This window comes from Myotis daubentonii, chromosome 13 (genome assembly GCF_963259705.1).
Source record: "Myotis daubentonii chromosome 13, mMyoDau2.1, whole genome shotgun sequence".
Taxonomy (NCBI): Eukaryota; Metazoa; Chordata; class Mammalia; order Chiroptera; family Vespertilionidae; genus Myotis; species Myotis daubentonii.
In genome coordinates, this window is record NC_081852.1 from 8,577,009 (window position 1) to 8,596,139 (window position 19,131).

At 54.5% G+C, this 19,131-nt stretch overlaps 2 protein-coding genes across 7 annotated transcripts in view; both read right to left on the reverse strand.

Annotated features, from left to right (window-relative positions):
* Nucleotides 1–19,131, reverse strand: part of RASSF4 (Ras association domain family member 4) — a 194,859-nt gene that overhangs the window by 48,900 nt on the left and 126,828 nt on the right. The window lies entirely within an intron of this gene.
* Nucleotides 1–19,131, reverse strand: part of TMEM72 (transmembrane protein 72) — a 25,264-nt gene continuing 6,133 nt past the window's right edge. The window contains exons 2-5 of one of the 4 annotated variants that reach the window (XM_059662137.1): nt 6,360–6,426; nt 3,843–3,914; nt 3,026–3,165; nt 1–1,755 (exon numbers count right to left, since the gene is read on the reverse strand). In XM_059662137.1, the coding sequence (XP_059518120.1) occupies nt 1,274–1,755; nt 3,026–3,165; nt 3,843–3,914; nt 6,360–6,426 (761 nt within the window). In that variant the 3' untranslated portion in view covers nt 1–1,273. Of the gene's footprint in view, nt 1,756–2,618; nt 2,719–3,025; nt 3,166–3,842; nt 4,112–4,449; nt 4,502–6,359; nt 6,427–19,131 lie in introns of those variants that run through there. The other 3 variants (XM_059662138.1, XM_059662140.1, XM_059662139.1) reach the window with 3 other exon arrangements.

Here is a 19,131-nt window from a genome sequence, read left to right on the forward strand (position 1 = left end):
TGTGTGGTGGTTTGCAAAGCATACAAGAAAGAGCACATCTCTTCTCTGGACCGCAGAGCACGTGGTCCTCCGCAGACTTTGCGGAGCCGTGGCTGCTCACACAGACGAACTCGGGGGCCGTTACCTCTCTCTGGGTTGCTCGTTAATTGAGATGGTCCATGAAGAAGAGTGTGTCTGCTCTCCTTGCAACAATCCCATGGACCCAAGGACACTTTTTAGAAATGAAAGCCGTATTGCAAATCCTTAACTAAGGATTATCTGGTTAATGTCTTTGCTCCATCTGGGTTAACGGTCACTTCCATGGCTGTAGAGAGCTGGCCCCCCTACCCATACCCATGTTCCATGTCATTCACTCTCCTCTGACTGACTCAAATCCTGAAGTCCCTCCTCTTGGGGGGAGTACTGCTCCTGCCAGCCCTCCCCTCCCCTTTAAACCTGTCTCTACCCCCTGTTCTGCTGCCGGGCACCTCCGTGTGACAGAGCCAGGTCTCTGTGCTGTGCGCGTCTCAGGGCACAGCCTCTGGCCCTGTGTGCAGCGGGCGTGGCCTCCTGCAGCGGCTTTCACTGCGGAAGCTGTCGATGGCTTCTGGGATCTTTTTGTTCACACCGTCTACTTGGGGCCTTGGCAAGGTTGGTGTGGCGGCCATGCAGAGCCCTCAGCAGTGGCTTGGAGTGAGCACCACCACTGGCCGGCTGCTTCCCGGAGAGGCTCTGTGACGCCTGCGCCCAGTGCCAGCCCAGAGCACAGAGGACACAGGCCGCTGCTGGGCACTGCTCTCTGCCTCCAGGGCCTGCGGCCTGGCCTTCCCTCCCCATCCCCCAATCTCAGTTCAGGGTTGGGGCTCACGGTGCCTTTGACAACTGCCTGTGGACATGGCTAAGTTGCCAGCACATCCTTGGCCTTCAGCGCTGGGTGATGAGTCCGGGGGCTTGCTGAGTGCTGGGCGCTGTGTCCGGAGCAGCAGGAGCCTGGTGGCTTCTCCTGGGGCCGAGGCAGCCTGTAGGAAGCAGGAGTGATGGTCGCTTTGGGAAAAGCACAAGGATTTCCTCACTCCGTGTCCAGGAGGAAGGACCTATGCCAGCATGGCTTCGTTTGCACCCCATCATGTCACTCGATGGCCCAGGGGGCTCAGCGGAGGACGCCTGGTCACCCCTTGAAGAGCCGGCCTACGAAGACCGGGCTCCCCGAGGGCCACGCTGGGAGGGAGCTCCAGGCAGGGCCGTCAGTCTGCGCAGACCCTTGCCGAGCGTGTCCCCGGCTGGAGCCCGCAGCTCAGAAGAGGCTGCTGCCTGAGAGAGAAGACAGGAAGGATGGAGCCTGCGGGGGAGGGATGATGGGGGTGGTGTCCGAGCTGGCTTCCTCCGGCTCCGGCTCGCTGTCCTCGCTGTCCAGGCTGGCCGCGAGGGCGGGGATGATCCTGGCCGCACTGTCTTCAAAGCGCACCTGCTTCTTCGGCAGTGAGGCAGCTGGCTCCAGGGTCAGCTCGGCGGGGGCCTCCGGGCGCTGGGAGGCGCTGGGCGTCCTGGGCCCCTTCAGGATGCACCTCACGTGGGCGAGGAGGGAGCCGGGCCCCTGCCTGAGGGCTCCGTGGAAGGTGTAGGTTTGCTCGGTGTCCCCGGAGCCGGTGGTGCTCCTGGCGCTGCTGGAGGGGTCCGTGTACTGCTCCTGGGCGGCCAGCACCGCGGGCGCAGCCCTGCTCTTCTTCCGCTTGCTGAGCAGGAAGTAGGCCAGGCCAGTGAGGACCAGCATGGAGCCTGGAAGAGAGCTGGGCGGTCAGGGTGCTGGAAGTGTCCACGAGAGACGCCCGAGGCCGCCCAAGCCCACGGTTCCCAAAGGCCACGGCGCCCACCCGTGTGGCCACTCAGGCTGCTGTGCTCCAGCCCTCACACCTCGCTTCCCCTCACACCACAGCAGGCCCGGGGCGGCCTGATGCCGTGCTGGGCCCTGCCCCTGCCCGTGAGCTAGGGCACCCTGTGCCCGAGATCCCTTCCTGGTGACAGCCCCCCTGGTGCTGCCCGAGCAGCCTCCGCCGCACTCAGCCTCTCTCACTACGGCTTATTGGACTGGACCTGCGACCCCGCCAGTGGGTCTGGGTTCTTTGTTGATACCAAGCCCCACCTGCTGAACTGGACTTCCCATCCCAGAAACGGGAGCCCGCCTTCACTGTAGCCTCCCCAGCAAACAGAAGCAAGTGCAGACGCCTTGGGTAGGGCCGGCGTAGCATCGCCCCTTCCGGGCCCCGCCCAAGGCCTCCAGGCAGAGGACCCTCCGTCCCAGGCTGGGACCTGCTGCCCTGGGTTCCCCGCTGGGACCCCTGCCCTGTGCAGAGCTGGGCCCCTCTTGCTTTCGGGAGGCTGTGGCTTGCTTTAGCTCTGCAGGGCTGTGTCCTGCTCAGGCGTCCACGGAGGCCGTGGGGGTGGGGGTTGAGGGGGGCTCTGGGGCTACGACAGGGACTGCAGGAAGGAAAGGAGGCTCTGCCTTCAGTCTCGTCTCCCTGGGCGGTTTGCTTTCTGAATTTCAGGTGGGTCATGAGGAGGGTGTTAGCAGAAAAGCCATGAACAGAACCCGGGAGGTGGGAGGTGGGAGACTCCTGCCTTCGCAGCCAGGAGCCGCTGACCCAGGGCCTGAGGAGCAGGACGTGCTGCGGCTGTGAGGGTCTTCGGTCCCTTCCTGCTGTGCTCCCACCTCAGGCCGAGGGGGTGGCCCTGAGTCAGGGCGCTGGGAGACACGATGGGTCTGGGCAGAGAAATGACTGTCACCCTCCGAAAGCTTCGACAGAAAGGCCACATCCGTTGGGGTGCAGCCTCTGGACGCCTACACGAAGGAGGCATTTCCAGCACATTCCTGCCGCTGAATCAGCGCGGAGGGTCTGACAGGTCCTCATCCCCACGGCCTGAGCCAGAGAGGGCAGTGGGCTCAGGGCCCTGGGGCCACGTCGCCGCAGGCTGAGTGAGGAGGACCCAGCCCTCGAGCTCGGAGCCTCCCCGTGTGGGCTGCCTGCCTCCACTCCCCCTGGAGTCCTACCTGGGATGGTCACGTGCCAGACCAGGACGGGGTGCAGGAAGCAGGCCACGGACAGCAGCAGGTAGGCCAGGAACTTTTGGAAGCAGCCCAGCCAGCGGGCCTTCTCCCTCGCTCTGGCGGCCAGGGACCCTGGCTGACACCTGGGAGGAAGGAGTCGGGGATGAGCAGGGAGCAGGCAGTAACTCGGGAAAGCCCAGCAACTCACGAGGCTGTGGGAGGCTCTGCTGAGGCCATGCTCTCTGCAGACACCCCGTGGGAGTCCTCAGTGAGGGGCCTCGCTGTGCCCCTCCCCCCTCAGGGGTCCGCTGGGGGCACAGCAAAGCAGAGCGGGCGTGCAGTGTGGGGACACGGGCGGGCGGTTGTGCGGAGCGCGCCCTGCACGAGGGGCCTGGCTGCTTAGGGTCTTGCCTGGGCGTAGATGACCCGGGCCCAGAGGGGCTTCCTGACGGGCATGCAGAGTCCACACCCGCCTGATTCCTTCAGGGCTGCTGCCTCCAGGTTCAGAGGAGAAAAGCACCTGCTCTTGGGCCCAGCTCCCTCGCCCTCTAGCCTGACTTGGAGCAGGGATCTCACATCTCTTCCTGGCAGGCTGGCTCTGGGGAGCAGTGGGACCGCCGATGGTGTGTTGGCCCGGACATGGCCTCTTCCACACCCACTGCCATGGCTCTTTGGCTCCCCCTGGTGGTCATTCTTTTGTGCCCAGGTCCTAGTTGGGGTGGAGCCCGCCAGACTGGTAAAATGGCCCTGCAGGCCTAGGGCTTCTCCCTCACCTGCCCCCAGAAGTTGCAGGGACCCCGGGGCAGTGGGAGCTACTCACCGGAAGCAGATGGCCAGCAGCTGAGCCACGAAGTAGGCGCCTTCGCACACGGCGACAGTGGCTCCCGTGAACCTGCGTGGAGACAGGTGAGGGAGGCTGGGCCTCCTCCGGCTCGCCCTTCACCTTCCTGCGGCCGTCTTCTCGCCGCACCTTGGCCTCCTGCCCAGAAGCTTCTCAACCTCATCCTGTCACCCAGCCAGCGCCCCCCAGGTGGGTCTTGATGGCAGGGCCGGCACGAGGTTGGGCTGTGGTGGTGGAGGGGCTGGGGCCTGTGGCCCACAGATAGGTGAGGAGGGAGCTGCAGGCCAGCAGGAGGGGCCACCTCGACCCAGCACCCGTGGGCGACACTGGCAGACGTGCTCCCTACTGTCACCAGGACGGACACCCCCTGCCCGACCGAGAGGCTTAAAGCTGCACCCGTTCCCGAGCCTTTTCTCCCGCTTTGCTCATTACGCACAAGGTCGCCGGGACGGGCTGACTGTGTCCTGAAATCGTCTCAGCATCCGTCTCGTTCTCTCTGGCCTCACCCGGAGAGCCTGAGTTTGGGCCTTGCCCCCAGGCACCTGCACCTCTTTCTCCTTTTGGTCTCCCCGGCTGCCTGGCCCTCCTCCTCCACGTGGTCACACCAGCTGCCCAAGGGCTCCTTCTGACACCTGAATCTGATCATACTCTTCCCAGTCTAGGATTCTTCAAAGCCTCCTCATGCTCCAATTGTGGTCCGGAGACCCTCAATCAGAATTTCCTGGGAATATGTAAAGTCATCGACTCCTGGGCCAGGCATCACAATCTTCGGGAATGGGACCCACATTTCTTATTGGAGAGTCTCACTGGCCGATAGGATTGAATTTCCTTAGCACACCTTTTAAAGCCCATCCATATACTCTGACTACACAGGAAGCTGCTAGGTGCCCCAGGGCCTTTGCACAGGCTGGTAGCCTCTTCCATCCCTCCCTCCCCCTGTCTGGTAGCCTCTAATTCTTCCATGCAGCCCGGTCCACTCTGGGAAAGGCTTAGTGTTAAGTGTTCCATGGACTTCTAGGGAGACTGTGCACAGTGGCAGGGACACTCAGTAGGACCCGGGGGACCTTCGGAACAGGAGGTCACGCCCAGCCGGTGGGGTCCCAGCATGGGCAGGGTCTCAGGGCTGGATGCCAGGAAGGAACCTGGGACTCAGGTGAAGTGGGTGGAAAGGCACTCTGGGCACCTGACGGGACGAGCAAAGGCTCAGAGGTGAGGTGGGTGAGTTTGGGAAAGAAAACCGCTTGGGGTGTAAACCGAGTGACTAGAAATAAGGTGGAGGTGAGGGATGACACGCATGGCCCGGAGGCTGTGGCAGCCATGAAAGTCGCCAAAGGGACCTGTGTGTCCAGGCTGCTGACATGCGGCAGGGTGCACATGCACTGCGGGGTCGGAGCCTGGCGGGGAGATGGTGGACGTGACCCACCTCGCGCATTGGAGAGCTTGTCTGAGGCAGGGGGCTCCTTAGGATGCCGACATGGAAGGGAGAGTGGGGGCAGAAGAGGCGTCCTGCTGACTCCACAGGCATGCTGGGCTCCCCTCGGGAGGGGCTGCTGGGAGCTGGTGGTCAGAGCTGCAGGGGTGCCAGGCTTCCCTCCCCCTCGGGGACTCACTGCACAGTGCTCTCCCCCTGCCAGGGGCATTTGAAGGGACAACGGGCAGAGAAGAAAGGACAGAGGCTGCTCATGAGCTTGGTGATGTGGCTAAGCTGCTCATGCCCACTGAATTTCTCATCTGCAAAACCAGGACACTGGTCGCTCTCCAGGGCTGCCTGAGCTAAAGGACACCGTGTACAGAAAACCTTTAGCTGCTTGGCAGGAAGGTGGCGCAGTGTATAGTCCTCTGAGACCCCCCTCTCTCTAAAACAAGAGCTCGGTTAATGTTTGCTCCCTAAAAAATTCCTGAAGAGATGAATGGGTGGATAGGCGGCCATGGGAATAGACGGATGGATGAATATGGATGGATAGATGGGTGGGTGGATGTGTGTGTGGATGGATGGGTGGGAGGGTGGGTGGGTGGATGAGTGGGTGGGTGTGTGGATGAATGGATGGGTGGGTGGGTGGATGAGTGGATGGGTGGGTGGGTGGATGGGTGGGAGGGTGGGTGGGTGGATGGGTGGGTGGGTGTGTGGATGAATGGATGAGTGGGTGGGTGGATGAGTGGATGGGTGGATGGGTGGATGGGTGGATGGGTGGGTGGGTGGATGAGTGGATGAGTGGGTGGATGGGTTGATGGGTGGATGGGTGGGTGGGTGGATGAGTGGATGGGTGGGTGGATGGGTGGGTGGGTGGATGAGTGGATGGGTGGGTGGATGGGAGGGTAATTGGTTGGTTGATGGGATGGGTTGATTACAGCCCTTTCCAAAGCAGAGGATACTCTAAGGCGGCTCTAGCCCTTCCACCTCTGGGACAGGATGGACCAGCAGGAGAGGGCGGGCTGCTCCGTGTTTATCGGAGGAGAAAGCAGAACACGCCCTGGGGAGAGCACGTGCGTACTCACAGCAGGTAGAAGGCCAGGCTCTTGAAGTGCCCCTGGAGGAAGGTCTCGGTGCCCACGCCGATCAACACTGAGAGGGGAGAGGAGGGGACAGTGGCCCAGCTGCTCCCGCCACAGCCCTGCCCTGAGCAGGGCGCCGTGGCCAGGAGCCAGGCTGTCCCTGGACCAAGAGCCGGGGAGGCTCTTCCCATGCGGCACAGAGACAGGCAGCTGGGAAGATGGAGAGAGCAGGAACCTCCTGACCCGTCTTGGAAACCAGGGTGGCTTCAGGCAGAGCCCCAGAGGTGTGCAGTGCAGTCTCCCCAGAGCACAGATGCCACCCACCCAGGTGCCCCAGGGACAGCCACGACGCCAGGACTGCCGCTCTGCTGTCACCGTCCCACTTGTGTCCTGGCGCCAAGGGCCCTGGCCGCCCACAGGTCCGTTCCAGGGCTGCTGTGTCTGTGTGTCAGTGCGTGGCCCGGGGGGACCCGCCTGCTCTTGCTGTCCGGTGGCCCCATTTCCCTTGCTAGTTTGGCAGCTGCCTCACACTCACGGTTCGGCCCCAGGGCCGATCAAACCCTGACACAGATGCCCCTCAGCCCCATCTCCCTCTTGCCCTTTCCTGGCAGTTGGTACTCGGACACTTAACCTCCCTTTTCCCAGGGTGCACTTTGACATGGAGCCACCTTTGCAGACTTTCTGGCTCACCGTCATCTCCTTTGGAAACACCCTGCTCTAAGAGCTTCACTGCCCCAGCCACGGCTCCGACCCCAGCCACTCGCCGATGAAACAGGTCACAGGCAGCACTCAGAGGTCCCAGGCCTGCCCGGACTGCAGTGGGCCCGGGTCAGATCTCTTTCTGGACCTAATCGATCATACTCCTTGCACCTGCATGTCTCTCTGGGCTCAGGTGACGTACCCGGGTGTTTCCACTGTGGTGTTTGCCACCTTGTCCTCCCCGCTCTTCTGAAACTCAAAGAGGCAGCTTGGGTGGCCAACATGGGCTGAATGGCCCCCGGTCTGTGGCGCCCGGGCGGGCTGCTTCCCTGGGCCTGAGGCCTCCCCTCATCCCAGGTGGAGATGCTGTGCGAGCTCCCGCCCCTGGGTGACCCCAGCCCTTTGTCCGGGCAGAAGAGCTGCCCCCCGAAGTGGGGAGCCCCTTGCTTAGGCCTTAGGCTGCCAGAACCTCCACCCTCACTTCTGGGGGAGGTGGAAGTGCTGCAGGGAGACGGGAGGGGGTGCCTTGACCTAGGAAGGGAGGGGAGGCACCAGGCACCCAGGTTGTCTCGCTGAGGGAGCCCCGAGCTCGAGAGGTGGGGACAGTGTCTGTCCCCTGCAGGACCAGCCCGGGTGAGGAGCTGGGGATGCGTGTCAGCACCACCTACAGACTCACCGGTTTACACACGATGGTCACACATGTCCCGACTCCTCATAGCATCTCTGTGACACAGTGAGCTCTGCACGCCCCATTTTGCAGGGAGGAAAACGAGGCTGGTGTTGTGCTCACAGGACGTGAAGGAGCAAACATGAGGTTTCTGGCTGCAGGTGGTGAGCAGTTTCCTGGTTTCCACTGTGTACCAGTGTGTGTGTGTGGTGTGTGTGCGTGCATGCACATGTGCTGTATGTGATACGCATGGGTGTGTGTTGTGTGTGGTATGTGATATGTGTATTATATTTGTTATGCATGCATGTGGTGTATGTGGTATGTGAGTGTTAGACTATAGTATGTGTGTGTGCTGTATGTGATATGCATATGTGTTGGTATGTTTTGTATGTGGTGTGTATGTGCGGGTGTGGTGTGTATGGTATGTGTGTGTGTGTTAGAGTGTGGTGTGTGTGTGTAGTATGTGTATATATTAGTGTGTGGTGTGTGTGTGTGTGTGTGTTACAGGCAAATGTTCATTAATTTAATTTTCACTGTGTATCCTGCCCTGTTCTCAGCACTTAGCATTTATTAACTTATTTAATGATCACAACATTCCATGTGAAAGTAGCATGTCAACCTCATTTTCAGGAGAGGAAACTGAGGTAAAGGGAATGTAAGCAAAACAAATAAACCAGCCGGCCACGGTGGCTAGGTCAGATCCTGTAGTTCAGCCTCACATTTGCTAGTTAATAGCTGAGTCACTCATCCCTCTGGCCTCAGTTTCCTCATTGTTTCTCTTGTACATAATGATTATAAGGATTTAGTAGGCTAATTGATCCCAAGCACATCACAGTTGCTCAATGAAATAGCTTGTTATTTTTTGGGGGGTTTCTTTCTGATCATGGTCTTTGTAGATTCCCACGGGCTTGTGGCAAATGGCCAGCAGATGGCAGGAGAGGGCCTTGGGAACAGCCTGGTTCCCTAACTTGCACCATCAGGCCTGTGGAGAGCTGTTAATACCTATTGACTGAAACAAAGGGTCAGTGGTCAAAGGGGCATTGGAGAAGCACCAGAGGCAGAAGGGGTTTGCAATCTAAAAAATCAAAGTGACAACAGAAATAAGAGAGCCAGCTTAGACGCCCAGTTCTAGGTGATGTGACCTGGGTGGAGTGGGTACATGTGACTTTGGTGGAGTGAGTACACGTGACCTGGGTGGTGTGGGTACATGTGACCTTGGGGTGGTATGCATGACCTTGGTGGAGTGGGTAAATGTGACCTTGGAGTGGGTATACGTGACCTTGGTGGAGTGGGCACATGTGACCTTGGAGTGGGTACACATGACCTTGGTGGAGTGGGTAAATGTGACCTTGGAGTGGGTATACGTGACCTTGGTGGAGTGGGCACATGTGACCTTGGAGTGGGTACACGTGACCTGGGTGGAGTGGGTACATGTGACCTGGTGGAGTGGGTACATGTGACCTGGGTGGAGTGGGTACACGTGACCTGGATGGAATGGGTGTGTACTGACTGTCTGCGCTGAGTTCCCTCTGAAAGGGGAGAATAAGTTACACCTCAGAGCTGTTGCTGGGCTTGGGGAGATTGACAAAGCTGAGATGCAGGGCTCTGTGCGTGGTGGGGTCAGGGGACCGTGCAAACGAGCTCCTTCCTCCCCTTACTCGGCCTGGGCAGCTTTCCCAGCCTCCATCTAACCCTGTCCAGGGAGGTGGGGTCCCCACCCAGAAGCTCTGCAAGCCCAGGGCAGGGATGCCCTTTGGCTGGAGGAGGGGGACAGGGTGATGGAGTGAGGAATGTGGGTTCTACGGCCAGGCGATCCCTAAGGGGATCCAGTGGGATTCTCCTGGGAGCCAAAGGTCCTTCGACACTGGGGCCACGGGGTCACCTTCTTTCTGCTTGACCACCCCAGTTCTGGGCTCCCGAGCTCAGAGGCAGACCATGCACGGCCGAGACAACATAAAGTCCTTCCTTGGGTCCCTGCATCCGCCTCTCTGCCTGCGGCCTCGACCCAATCCCGTTTCTGCCCTGGAGCTGCTTGGCTGACTCCTTTGTCTCCTGGCAGCTCTTCCCAGGCTGTGCTTCTATCTCATCTTCTGGGTTTTCCTGTTGGGGTGAGTGAGGGTCCACCCAGCGGCGGGCTGGGTCAGGCATGTGCTCCTCTCTGGGGCATGCTTGGTCCCGGGGAGACACGTGGTATGCACAGACTGAAGAAGTACCGTGACCCAGACTGTAAGAGAGGCTCACCTAAGCGCTCAGAGAGGCAGAGAGAGGAGGGCCATTCCTGAAGGTGTTGAACCAAGAAGGACTGGCAGGCAGGCAGGCAGAAGGACCTGAGCCAGCGGAGGGGCAGGGCCCGGCAAGTGTAACAGCAAGTGATTTCCTCTGGAGCTGGGGCCTGGGACGGGCATGGGCAGTGCCTGTGGTCTGAGGCCAGACTGTGGCTCTTTAAATAGCAGGCTCCACGGGCTGGGCAGGGGGTGGGGGCACTCGGGTGCTGGGAGCAGCTGAGTGATGTGTTCAGATGGGCATCTCAGAAAGCTCCCTGCCCTCAGGCAGAGGGTAGGAGGCTTTGGCGATATTGGCTAAGACCGCCTGGCCGAGGAGAGGTGGTGGCGGAGGCACAGGACCTGCTCCGGGCGCTCCTGGCCTCCCCTCCCCCAGCACACCGCCAGCCTCCAGTTCCTTTGTGGGTCTGGCTTAAAGCAAAGTTCTGGTCATAGCTCCTGACGGTGTGCTTGGGTACCTCTGTTCGCCTGCCTGCAGGCAGGGCACCGGGAGAGGGGCATGCCCTGCTGTCGCATGATGGCCTTTTTCCGGGTAGAGGAAGCAGCGGTGTGAGATGGTCAAGGTGACCACAGGACACTGGGGTGGGAAGCTCTCTGGGCGAGCCAGCCCGGCTGCCCCACAGGGTGGTCCCGCCAGGTGCTGTAGACTGCAGCAGGCCCCGCACACGTCCTGCGACTGTGCACACATTCCTCAAGGTGGGGATTGTCAGCCCCACGTTATCATGAAAAAGTTCCAACCAGCGCCCGGGAGGTGAGCACCTTGGCCCAGTACCCGGCCGTGATGGGCAGAGGCCGACGGGATCAGGACTGCCTCGCAGGGTTTGGACGTCCCTGCTGGCAGAGGCCGGGGAAGGACTCGAGAGAGAGCGTGCAGGTGGGGAGGATGTTTCCTGGGGCCAAGCATGGGGGTGTCAAGTGAATGAGACCTTGTCACCACAGCTGGGCAGTGGGCCATTGCATCGCCCTGTCCAGCTATGCATGCATTTTTGCAATGTCTTCATCAGAGTCAGGAGCCTGCCCCTGCACTGCCTCAGCGACCAGCTGGTGCCCAAGCTGTGGGTCAGGGCCAGAGTGTGGGGCAGAGGTAGGAGGGTGCTGAGCTGCAGCGGGCAGGAGGGAGGTGCCTCAGGAAGGTGGATCCTGGCTCCTCCAATAAGTCACCCTCTCACCTGCTTCCTCTTCTGGAAAATGACGAGAATAAAACGTGCGCATTGGCTGTGAGAGTTTGGCCTAGTATGATGGATGTTCTGCAACTGTAGCGATGGCCAGAGTATTGTTAGGAGAGGAGGGTGTTCCCATTAGTGCTCTCGGGGGAAGAGGGCTTATTTCCACCCTTCCTTCCACCAATGCACACGCTGACTGGACTAGGAGCCCTTCTCTGGGCCCTGATGCTGCTCATGGACTTTCTGGTCTCAGCTTCCTTCTACAGCCCGGCGAGGATATAAGTGGCCCAGAGCCCCATTCGCTTGTAACACGCTCTGTGTGGGCCAGCGTGTGAGGCTGGGGCCTGTGTGTGGTGCTGCTTGCCCAGGCCCAGCCCCCTGGCTTGAGCATGTGCTGCTTTTGCCTCGGGGTGGACCTCTCGGCTGACGACGGCTTGTCTGTTCTGACTTGGTTGCTGGGTTGAGTTCTGATGCCTGTCTTGCATTGGCGCAGTGCCCTGGTGGCAACACAGGACACTTCACAGCGGTCACTAGAGGCCACACTAACTGGCTTTTCTTTTCTTTTTTCTTTTTGTTAATCCCTATTCGAGGATATTTTTTCCCATTCATTTTTAGAGAGAGTGGAAGGGATGTGAGAGAGACACACTGATTTGGTTGCCTCTCACACGTGCCCCAATCAGGGCTGGGGATTGAGCTTGCAAACCAGGCCCTGACCGGAATCCAGCCCAGGACCCTTCAGTCCATGAGCCAACGCTCTAACTGGCTTTTCATGCCAGGCAGTGGTCTGGGCCCCGGGCTGCCCGGGTAGCTGCACGAGAATGTCATCCTCACAGCTGCCGGGGCAGCCTCCTAACTCCCGCGTCTTAGCGACTGCGCCTCTTCCTCAGGGATGGCTGTCTCCTGCTGGTCTTCGGGCTGCGAGGACCCCTTAGGAGCAGGTGCACTGGGTTGATGTCGATGGCTGGAGAGGTCTTCGGGTCAGAAGAGGGCACAGCTGGTTGCAGAGGTGAAAGCTAGATTTCCACTACGGCTAAGGACGTGGAGGGAGGTATTAGAACTAGTTGCCAAGGAGCCGCTGAGACACAAGGTAGTGGTTGCAGGCTTCTTACTCAGGAGAAGTTCTGGCAGATTCTAACACGGCAGGGACTTTGACCTGGGTACTGAGAGCTGTTCAGCGGACACCTACGAGCCAGGTTTCAGAGGCACTGCGATTAAAGGCCAAGGTTTTACAGGAGAAAGTTTCCGATATTCAGTTAGAAGAGCTTTTAGAGTACAGCAGTGATTCCCAAAGTGGGCGCTACCGCCCCCTGGTGGGCGCTGCAGCGATCCGGGGGGCGGTGATGGCCACAGGTGCATTTGTTTTAACTTTGTTGTATTACCTTTCTATTCTGAGTTCAATGAATAGTTTCATAATTTCAAACTTCAGTGTTTCTAATTTACACCTTTCTTTACTATATTTTACGAAAAAGGTAGAAACATTAATACATATATCTTTCTGTTTAATTGCTATTAAAATTTTTAAAAAATTAATTTCCAGGGGGCGCTGAGTATTATTTTTTCTGGAAAGGGGGCGGTAGGCCAAATAAGTCGGGGAACCACTGGAGAACAGCGTGGCACTCAGTACGCACTCACTCTCACACGTCTGTGTAGGTAGAATTCCCCAGAGGCAAGGCTCCCCTCATTCTCTGCTGGAGCCTTCAAACATGAGCCGCAGATGGAAGCCGACCAGCCAAGAGGCTGATCTGACCCTGCGCAAAGCCCCTGTGCAGAGGGAGTGCTGTGGTGCCCCAACCTTCACCCCTCTGGGCATCCACAGCTGTTAAGTGACTGCCGTGAGGTCTGTTTCCCCGACCCTTGCATCTGGACTCAGCAACATGGCCTGCTTTGGGCACCATGCAAGAACAGGCGTGAAATGGGCTGTAAACTTGCATGTTCTCTCATGGAGCATGCCAAAGCCAGCCTGCTGGAGCAGCAGGGACACAGAGAGCAGAGTGGCCCATTCATCCCAGCCCTGGCCAGTCTAGACGAGTCAACAGCCCCAGCAAGGGAAGCACACCCAGCTGACATTAGCAGGGCTGCCCAGCCTGCTTGCCCAGATGTGTGAGTAATAAAAGCTTGTTGCTCTCTCCCACTGAGGGTCTGCGGATGTTACACAGCATTATTTTGGCAATAGCTAACTGGCACATCCCCCTTTAAAAACAGTTTTATTGAAGTATAATCTACACTAATAAAAGAGAAACATGGTAATTGGCGTATGACCGCTACCCTTCCCATTGGCTAATCAGGGCAATATGCAAATTAACTGTCAGCCAAGATGGCGGCCAGCAGCCAGGCAGCTTGAAACTAACATGAGGCTTGCTTGCTTCGGTGATGGAGGACTCCAATGTTTCCCGCAGTCTGCTGCAGGCCTCTGAGCCTGCAGTTTCAAACATTGTAACAAATATAGACGCCCAGAAACCAGCTTTCAGCAGGCTGGGATCTCAGAGCTGGAGTTGATACAGAGTTTTGAGAACCGAAACAAACCAGATACCTGCTTTCAGGAGCGGAGGCCTAAGAGCTGGAGCCTCAGAGCTAAAGCTGGCCCAGAATAAAAAAAAAAGAAAAAGAAAAAGAGGAGCAGTTGGGAGCTTCAGTCCCAGCCTGAAAACAGCCCTCAGCCCCTCACCCAGGCTGGCCAGGCACCCCAGTGGGGACCCCCACCCTGAAGGGTGTGTGACCAGCTGCAAACAGCCATCATCCCCTCATCCAGGCTGGCCAGGCACCCCAGTGGGGACCCCCACCCTGATCCAGGACACCCTTCAGGGCAAACCAGCCGGCCCCCACCCATGCACCAGGCCTCTATTCTATATAGTAAAAGGGTAATATGCCTCCCAGCACTGGGATCAGCAGAGCTGAGAGGCCTCCTGGCACCGGGATCAGTGTGACAGGGGGCAGCGCCCAAACCCCCTGATCGCCCTGCGGCTCTGTGTGTGACAGGGGGCAGGGCCACAACCTCCATATACGCCCTGCTCTGTTCGTGACAGGTGAAGATGCCCCAAACCCCTGATCGGCCCTGCTCTGTGGGTAATAGAGGGCGGCGCCCCAGCCCCTCCCCCGCCACGGGCCCTGCTCTGTGTGTGATGGGGTAGAGCCACAACCTCCCCATTGACTCTCCCTTGAGTGTGACAGGGGGCGGTGCCCCAACCCCCCAATCGGCCCTACCCCGAGCGTGACTGAGGGTGGCATCACAACCTCCCAATCCGCCCTGCTCTGTGCATGACAGGGGGCGGCGCCCGAACTCCCCAATCGGCCCTGCTCTGAGCCCAACCAGGGGCTGCACCTAGGGATTGGGCCTGCCCTCTGCCACCTGGGAGCAGGCCTAAGCCAGCAGGTCGTTATCTCCCAAAGGGTCCCAGACTGCGAGAGGGCACAGGCCGGGCTGAGGGGCCCCCTCCTCCCCCCTGAGTGCACAGGTGCACCGGGCCTCTAGTTGATATATAACAAGTGCACTTATTCAGTGTTCAGTTTGATAAGTATTGATGTGTATATACCCAGAAACCATCACTACAATCAAGATAATGGATATATCTCTCCTCATATCCTTGTAAACCTACCGTCCTTACCCACCCATCCACCCTCCACACCACTAATCTATGTTCTGTTACTAGAGATTAGTTTTCATTTTCTAAAAATTTATTTAAATGGTACTCTTTTCCATCTGTTTACTTTCATTCAGGGTGATTATTGAGATTCATCCATGTTGTAGCATGTGCTTTTTCTTTTTTTAAAAGAATATTTTAATTAATTTTTAGAGAGAGTGGAAGGGAGAGGGAGAGAATGAAACAGCGATTGGCTACCTCCTGCATGCCCACTACTGGGGATCAAGCCCACAACCCAGGAATGTGCCCCGACCAAAATCCAACCAGCAACCATTTGGTGCCTGAGACGATGCCCACCTGAGCCACACCTGCCGGGGCAGCATGTGCTCTTCTGTTGCTGAGTGGTATGGATAGAAGCCATCTGTTGCTGGGAACTTGGATTGTTTCTAGTTTTGGCTACTACAAAAAAGATGCTATGAGCACTCATGTAGAATATTTTCATGAACATATGCTTTCTTTTTCCTTGGGTAAGTACCTAGGAGTGGGTCATTTTTCAGAAACTGTCAAACCATTTCCCAAGTGAGTGTGCCATTTTACATCTCCATCACCCGTGTTTGAGCGTTCCACATTCTTGACAACACTTCAGCACGTGGCCTGGTGAGTCTTTTAGCCATTCCAAAGGCAGGCAGTACCTCATTGTGGTTTTGGTGTGCATTTCCCTAGTGACTAATGATATGGAACATTTTTTTCATGTGCCTTTTGCCATAGCATCTCTTTGTTAACTTGTGTTTTTTTTTCATTCTCTTAAAATTATATTTTGAAGAGTAGAGTGTTAAATTTCAATGTTGTGCAATTTATTAATCTGTTCTATGGATTGATTGAAATTTGGTATTGTGTCTAAGAAATCTCTGCCTAACCCATGACTTAAGTTTATCCTATTTTCTAGGAATTTCATAGTTTTAGGTTTTACATTTAGGTCCATAATACATTTTGAGTCTTTTTTTTTTTGTATATGGTACAAAATATAGATAAATTTTGTTTTTTTTTAAATTAATGAATATTCAATTGTTAGCGAGTAAAAAAGTTAAAAGTTATTCTTTCTACACTAAATTATCTTTGTAGTTAAGTCAAAATTCTGTTGTACATATATGGCTAGTTCTATTTCTGAATGCTATTGTGTTTCATTCATCAATTTGTCTTCTTTGTGTCAAAACTGCACTGTCTTGATTTCCGTAGCTTTATAAGTCTTAAAATCAGGTAGTGTTAAATTTTTCATTTTGCTCTTTGTGTACAAAGTTGCTTTGGTTATATTAGGACCTTTGCATTTCCAGGTGAATTTTAGAAACAGCTTGTCTACTGTTAGGAAACACACATGCACACACACAAAACAAACCTGCTAGGATTTTGGCTGGGATTGCAGTTACCAGGTGTACCAGTTAATAATGTGGATTTTGTAATCAAAGAAGACATGATAATTTTAAGAGAAACATCTAAAGTGCTTTATTCAAAGTAATGTCCATCGCTAGCTACACATTTCCCCATCTTTAGGTAATTTGTGGATACTGTCCCAATAGAACTTTTCTTGTTTTGAGGCAAACCATTCAGAGACCCAATTTTCCACTTCTTTGTATGTTTTGAAGTGCTGCTCAGAAAGTGCGTGTGCCATCGATCGGAACAAGTGGTAATCTGAAGGAGCAAGGTCTGGTGAATACAGCGGGTGGGTTAATATTTCCCAGACAAAATCTTTTAACGTGCCTTTAACTGGTTTTGAAGTGTGTGACAGTGTGTTATCATGAAGCAAATTTACTTTGCCGTGTCTTCTGGCCCATTCTGGTAATTTTACGATCAAAGCGTGGATCAAATTGATTATTTGTTGTTGGTAGCGATCATCATTAACGGTTTCACCTGGTTTTAGCTCATAATACACCACACCTTCCTGATTGCACCAAACGCAGAGTATTGTCTTCTTTCTGAAGCGATTTGGCCTTGCAGTTGATATTGATAGTTGACCTGGATCAACCCATGATTTTGTGCATTTAGGATTCTCAAAATAAATCCACTTTTCATCGCCAGTCACAATTCGATGCAAAAAAGACTTTCTTTCGTGCCAGTGAACCAACATTTTACTGACGATTTTTTGGTTTTCCATTTGTCTTTCATTCAGTTGATGTGGCACCCATTTTCCTTCCTTTAAAATCTTTCCCATTGCTTGAAAATGATCAGAAATTGTTTGCTGAGCAACGTTTAATCTTTCTGCAAGTTGTTTTTGAGTTTGACACACACCTTCATCCAATAATGCTTGTAATGGTTGGTCTTCAAACTTTTTCGGTCGACCTGGACATTGTCTTTCACATCGAAATCATCACTTTTAAAGCATTTAAACCAGCATTCACAAGTATCTTGAGATGGAGCATGTTCACCATAAGCTTTCTGAAATATATGATAACTTTCAGCAGCACTTTTCTTCAAAATAAAGTAATGAATTAAAACTTCCCGCAAATGCTCTTTTTTTTTTTTTTTGGCATGAAATTCGACATTTTTAAAGTGTAAAAATATCTATGATGTTAACACCTTCAGAAAATTTGATGTATGAAGTTTGGAAGCTTTCTGTCAATACAACAAAATAGCATACATGTCAAATTGCATATATATATATATATATATATATATATATATATATATATATATAATTCCATCTATTGAAAAAAATCTGCATTATTAACTGGTACACCTGGTAATCTATAGAACAATTTTAGGGAGGACTGGCATCTTCATGATACTGAGTCTTCCCACCCATGAACAAAATATATCTCTTATCTCTTATATACTTAGGTCTTTTAAAAATATTTTTTAGTTTCCAATGTATAAATTTTTGTCAGATTTATCCTATAGTATTTCATGGTTTGATGCTATCATTTTTACATGTTTTTATTTGATTTGCTAAAACTTGGTTAAGAATTTTTCCCTCTGTGTTGCTGGGGGATGTTAATCTGTGGCTTTCTTGCCACGTCTTCGTCTAGCATTGGAGTCATGCTGGTTTCATAACGTGAGTTGAGATGTATTCCCATCTTTCCAAGTTTCTGGAAGGGTGTGTAGAATAGTGACTATTTCTTCCTTGAATGCCGTAGAACTCGCCTGTGAGGCCACCTACGCTGATACACCAGGTTCTGGTGGTGACACTGTTCACACGGACTCTGCAGATCTGCAGGATTTACGATAGTATTGAGGATCTGGCCTCCCAGCACAAAGTGTCATCTCCCTTGTAAGAACCCATGGGGGAAAATTTCTTCTAGGTCTTGACTTCAGGTCAAGGTATTTGTCCAAAATATTTGATTTTTTTTCTATCTTGCATTTAAAGAGAACACATCTGATCATTCTTCCAAATGGCAGCATTCCTGGTGCCAGAAAACAATGGTGATGCCTCCAGGTGTTTTGTGCCCATGCCACACATGCCATGTTTCTTTATCTGACCTTTACCTGACCCATGGGAAGCTAGGAAGGCTCAGGGGGAAGCCTCAAGGGAGCTCCCGCTTCCCAGCATCAGCCTCTTATGTACGACTACATTTCTTTCCGATAATAACCCCTGTTCGGATGGTTGCATAGACTAAGGACAAGCTTAAAAGAACTGCCATTCTATGAAAGATAAAACAAGGCTACCCTCTTCCTTCTGGTTGGATCACTATGAGGGGATCTAGTGTATAGTGATGGAAACTTAACTTTGGATAGTGGGCACATAGTGCAATATACAGGTGATGTATCATAGAATTGTACACTTGAAAGCTAACCAATGTTGCCCCAATTAATTTAATATTAATAAAAAATAACCAAGCCCTGGCCGGTGTGGCTCAGTTGGTTAGGCATCCTCCCGTGCACCAAGAGGTTGCTGGTTTGACTCTCAGTTGGAGCACATATCAGATTGCAGGCTCCCTCCCCAGTGGGGGGCCTGCAGGAGGCAGCTGATTGATGTTGAGCTCTCACATCGATGTTTCTCTCTCTCTCTCTCTCTCTCTCTCTCTCTCTCTATATATATATATATATATATACATGTCTATCATCTATCTATCTATCTATCTATCTATCTATCTATCTATCTATCTATCATCTATCTATACAAATACACACTAGAGGCCCGAAATTCGTGCACAGATAGGGTCTCTAGGCCTGGCCAGTGATCAGAGCCAATCTGTGGGACAACTGGTGGGGTGATTGGGGTGCCCCTGCTGGCACCTGCCTTGGCAGGCCAGGTGCCGCTCACTTGATGGCCATGCCCCCTGCCACCGTCACTGGTTGCCTCTCTCTGCAGAGTGACCAGGGAGGCAATCAGGGGGCCACCACTTGCACCCACTGTGGCTGGCCTGGAGACTGTGGGCTGGGGGAAGCTTCTGC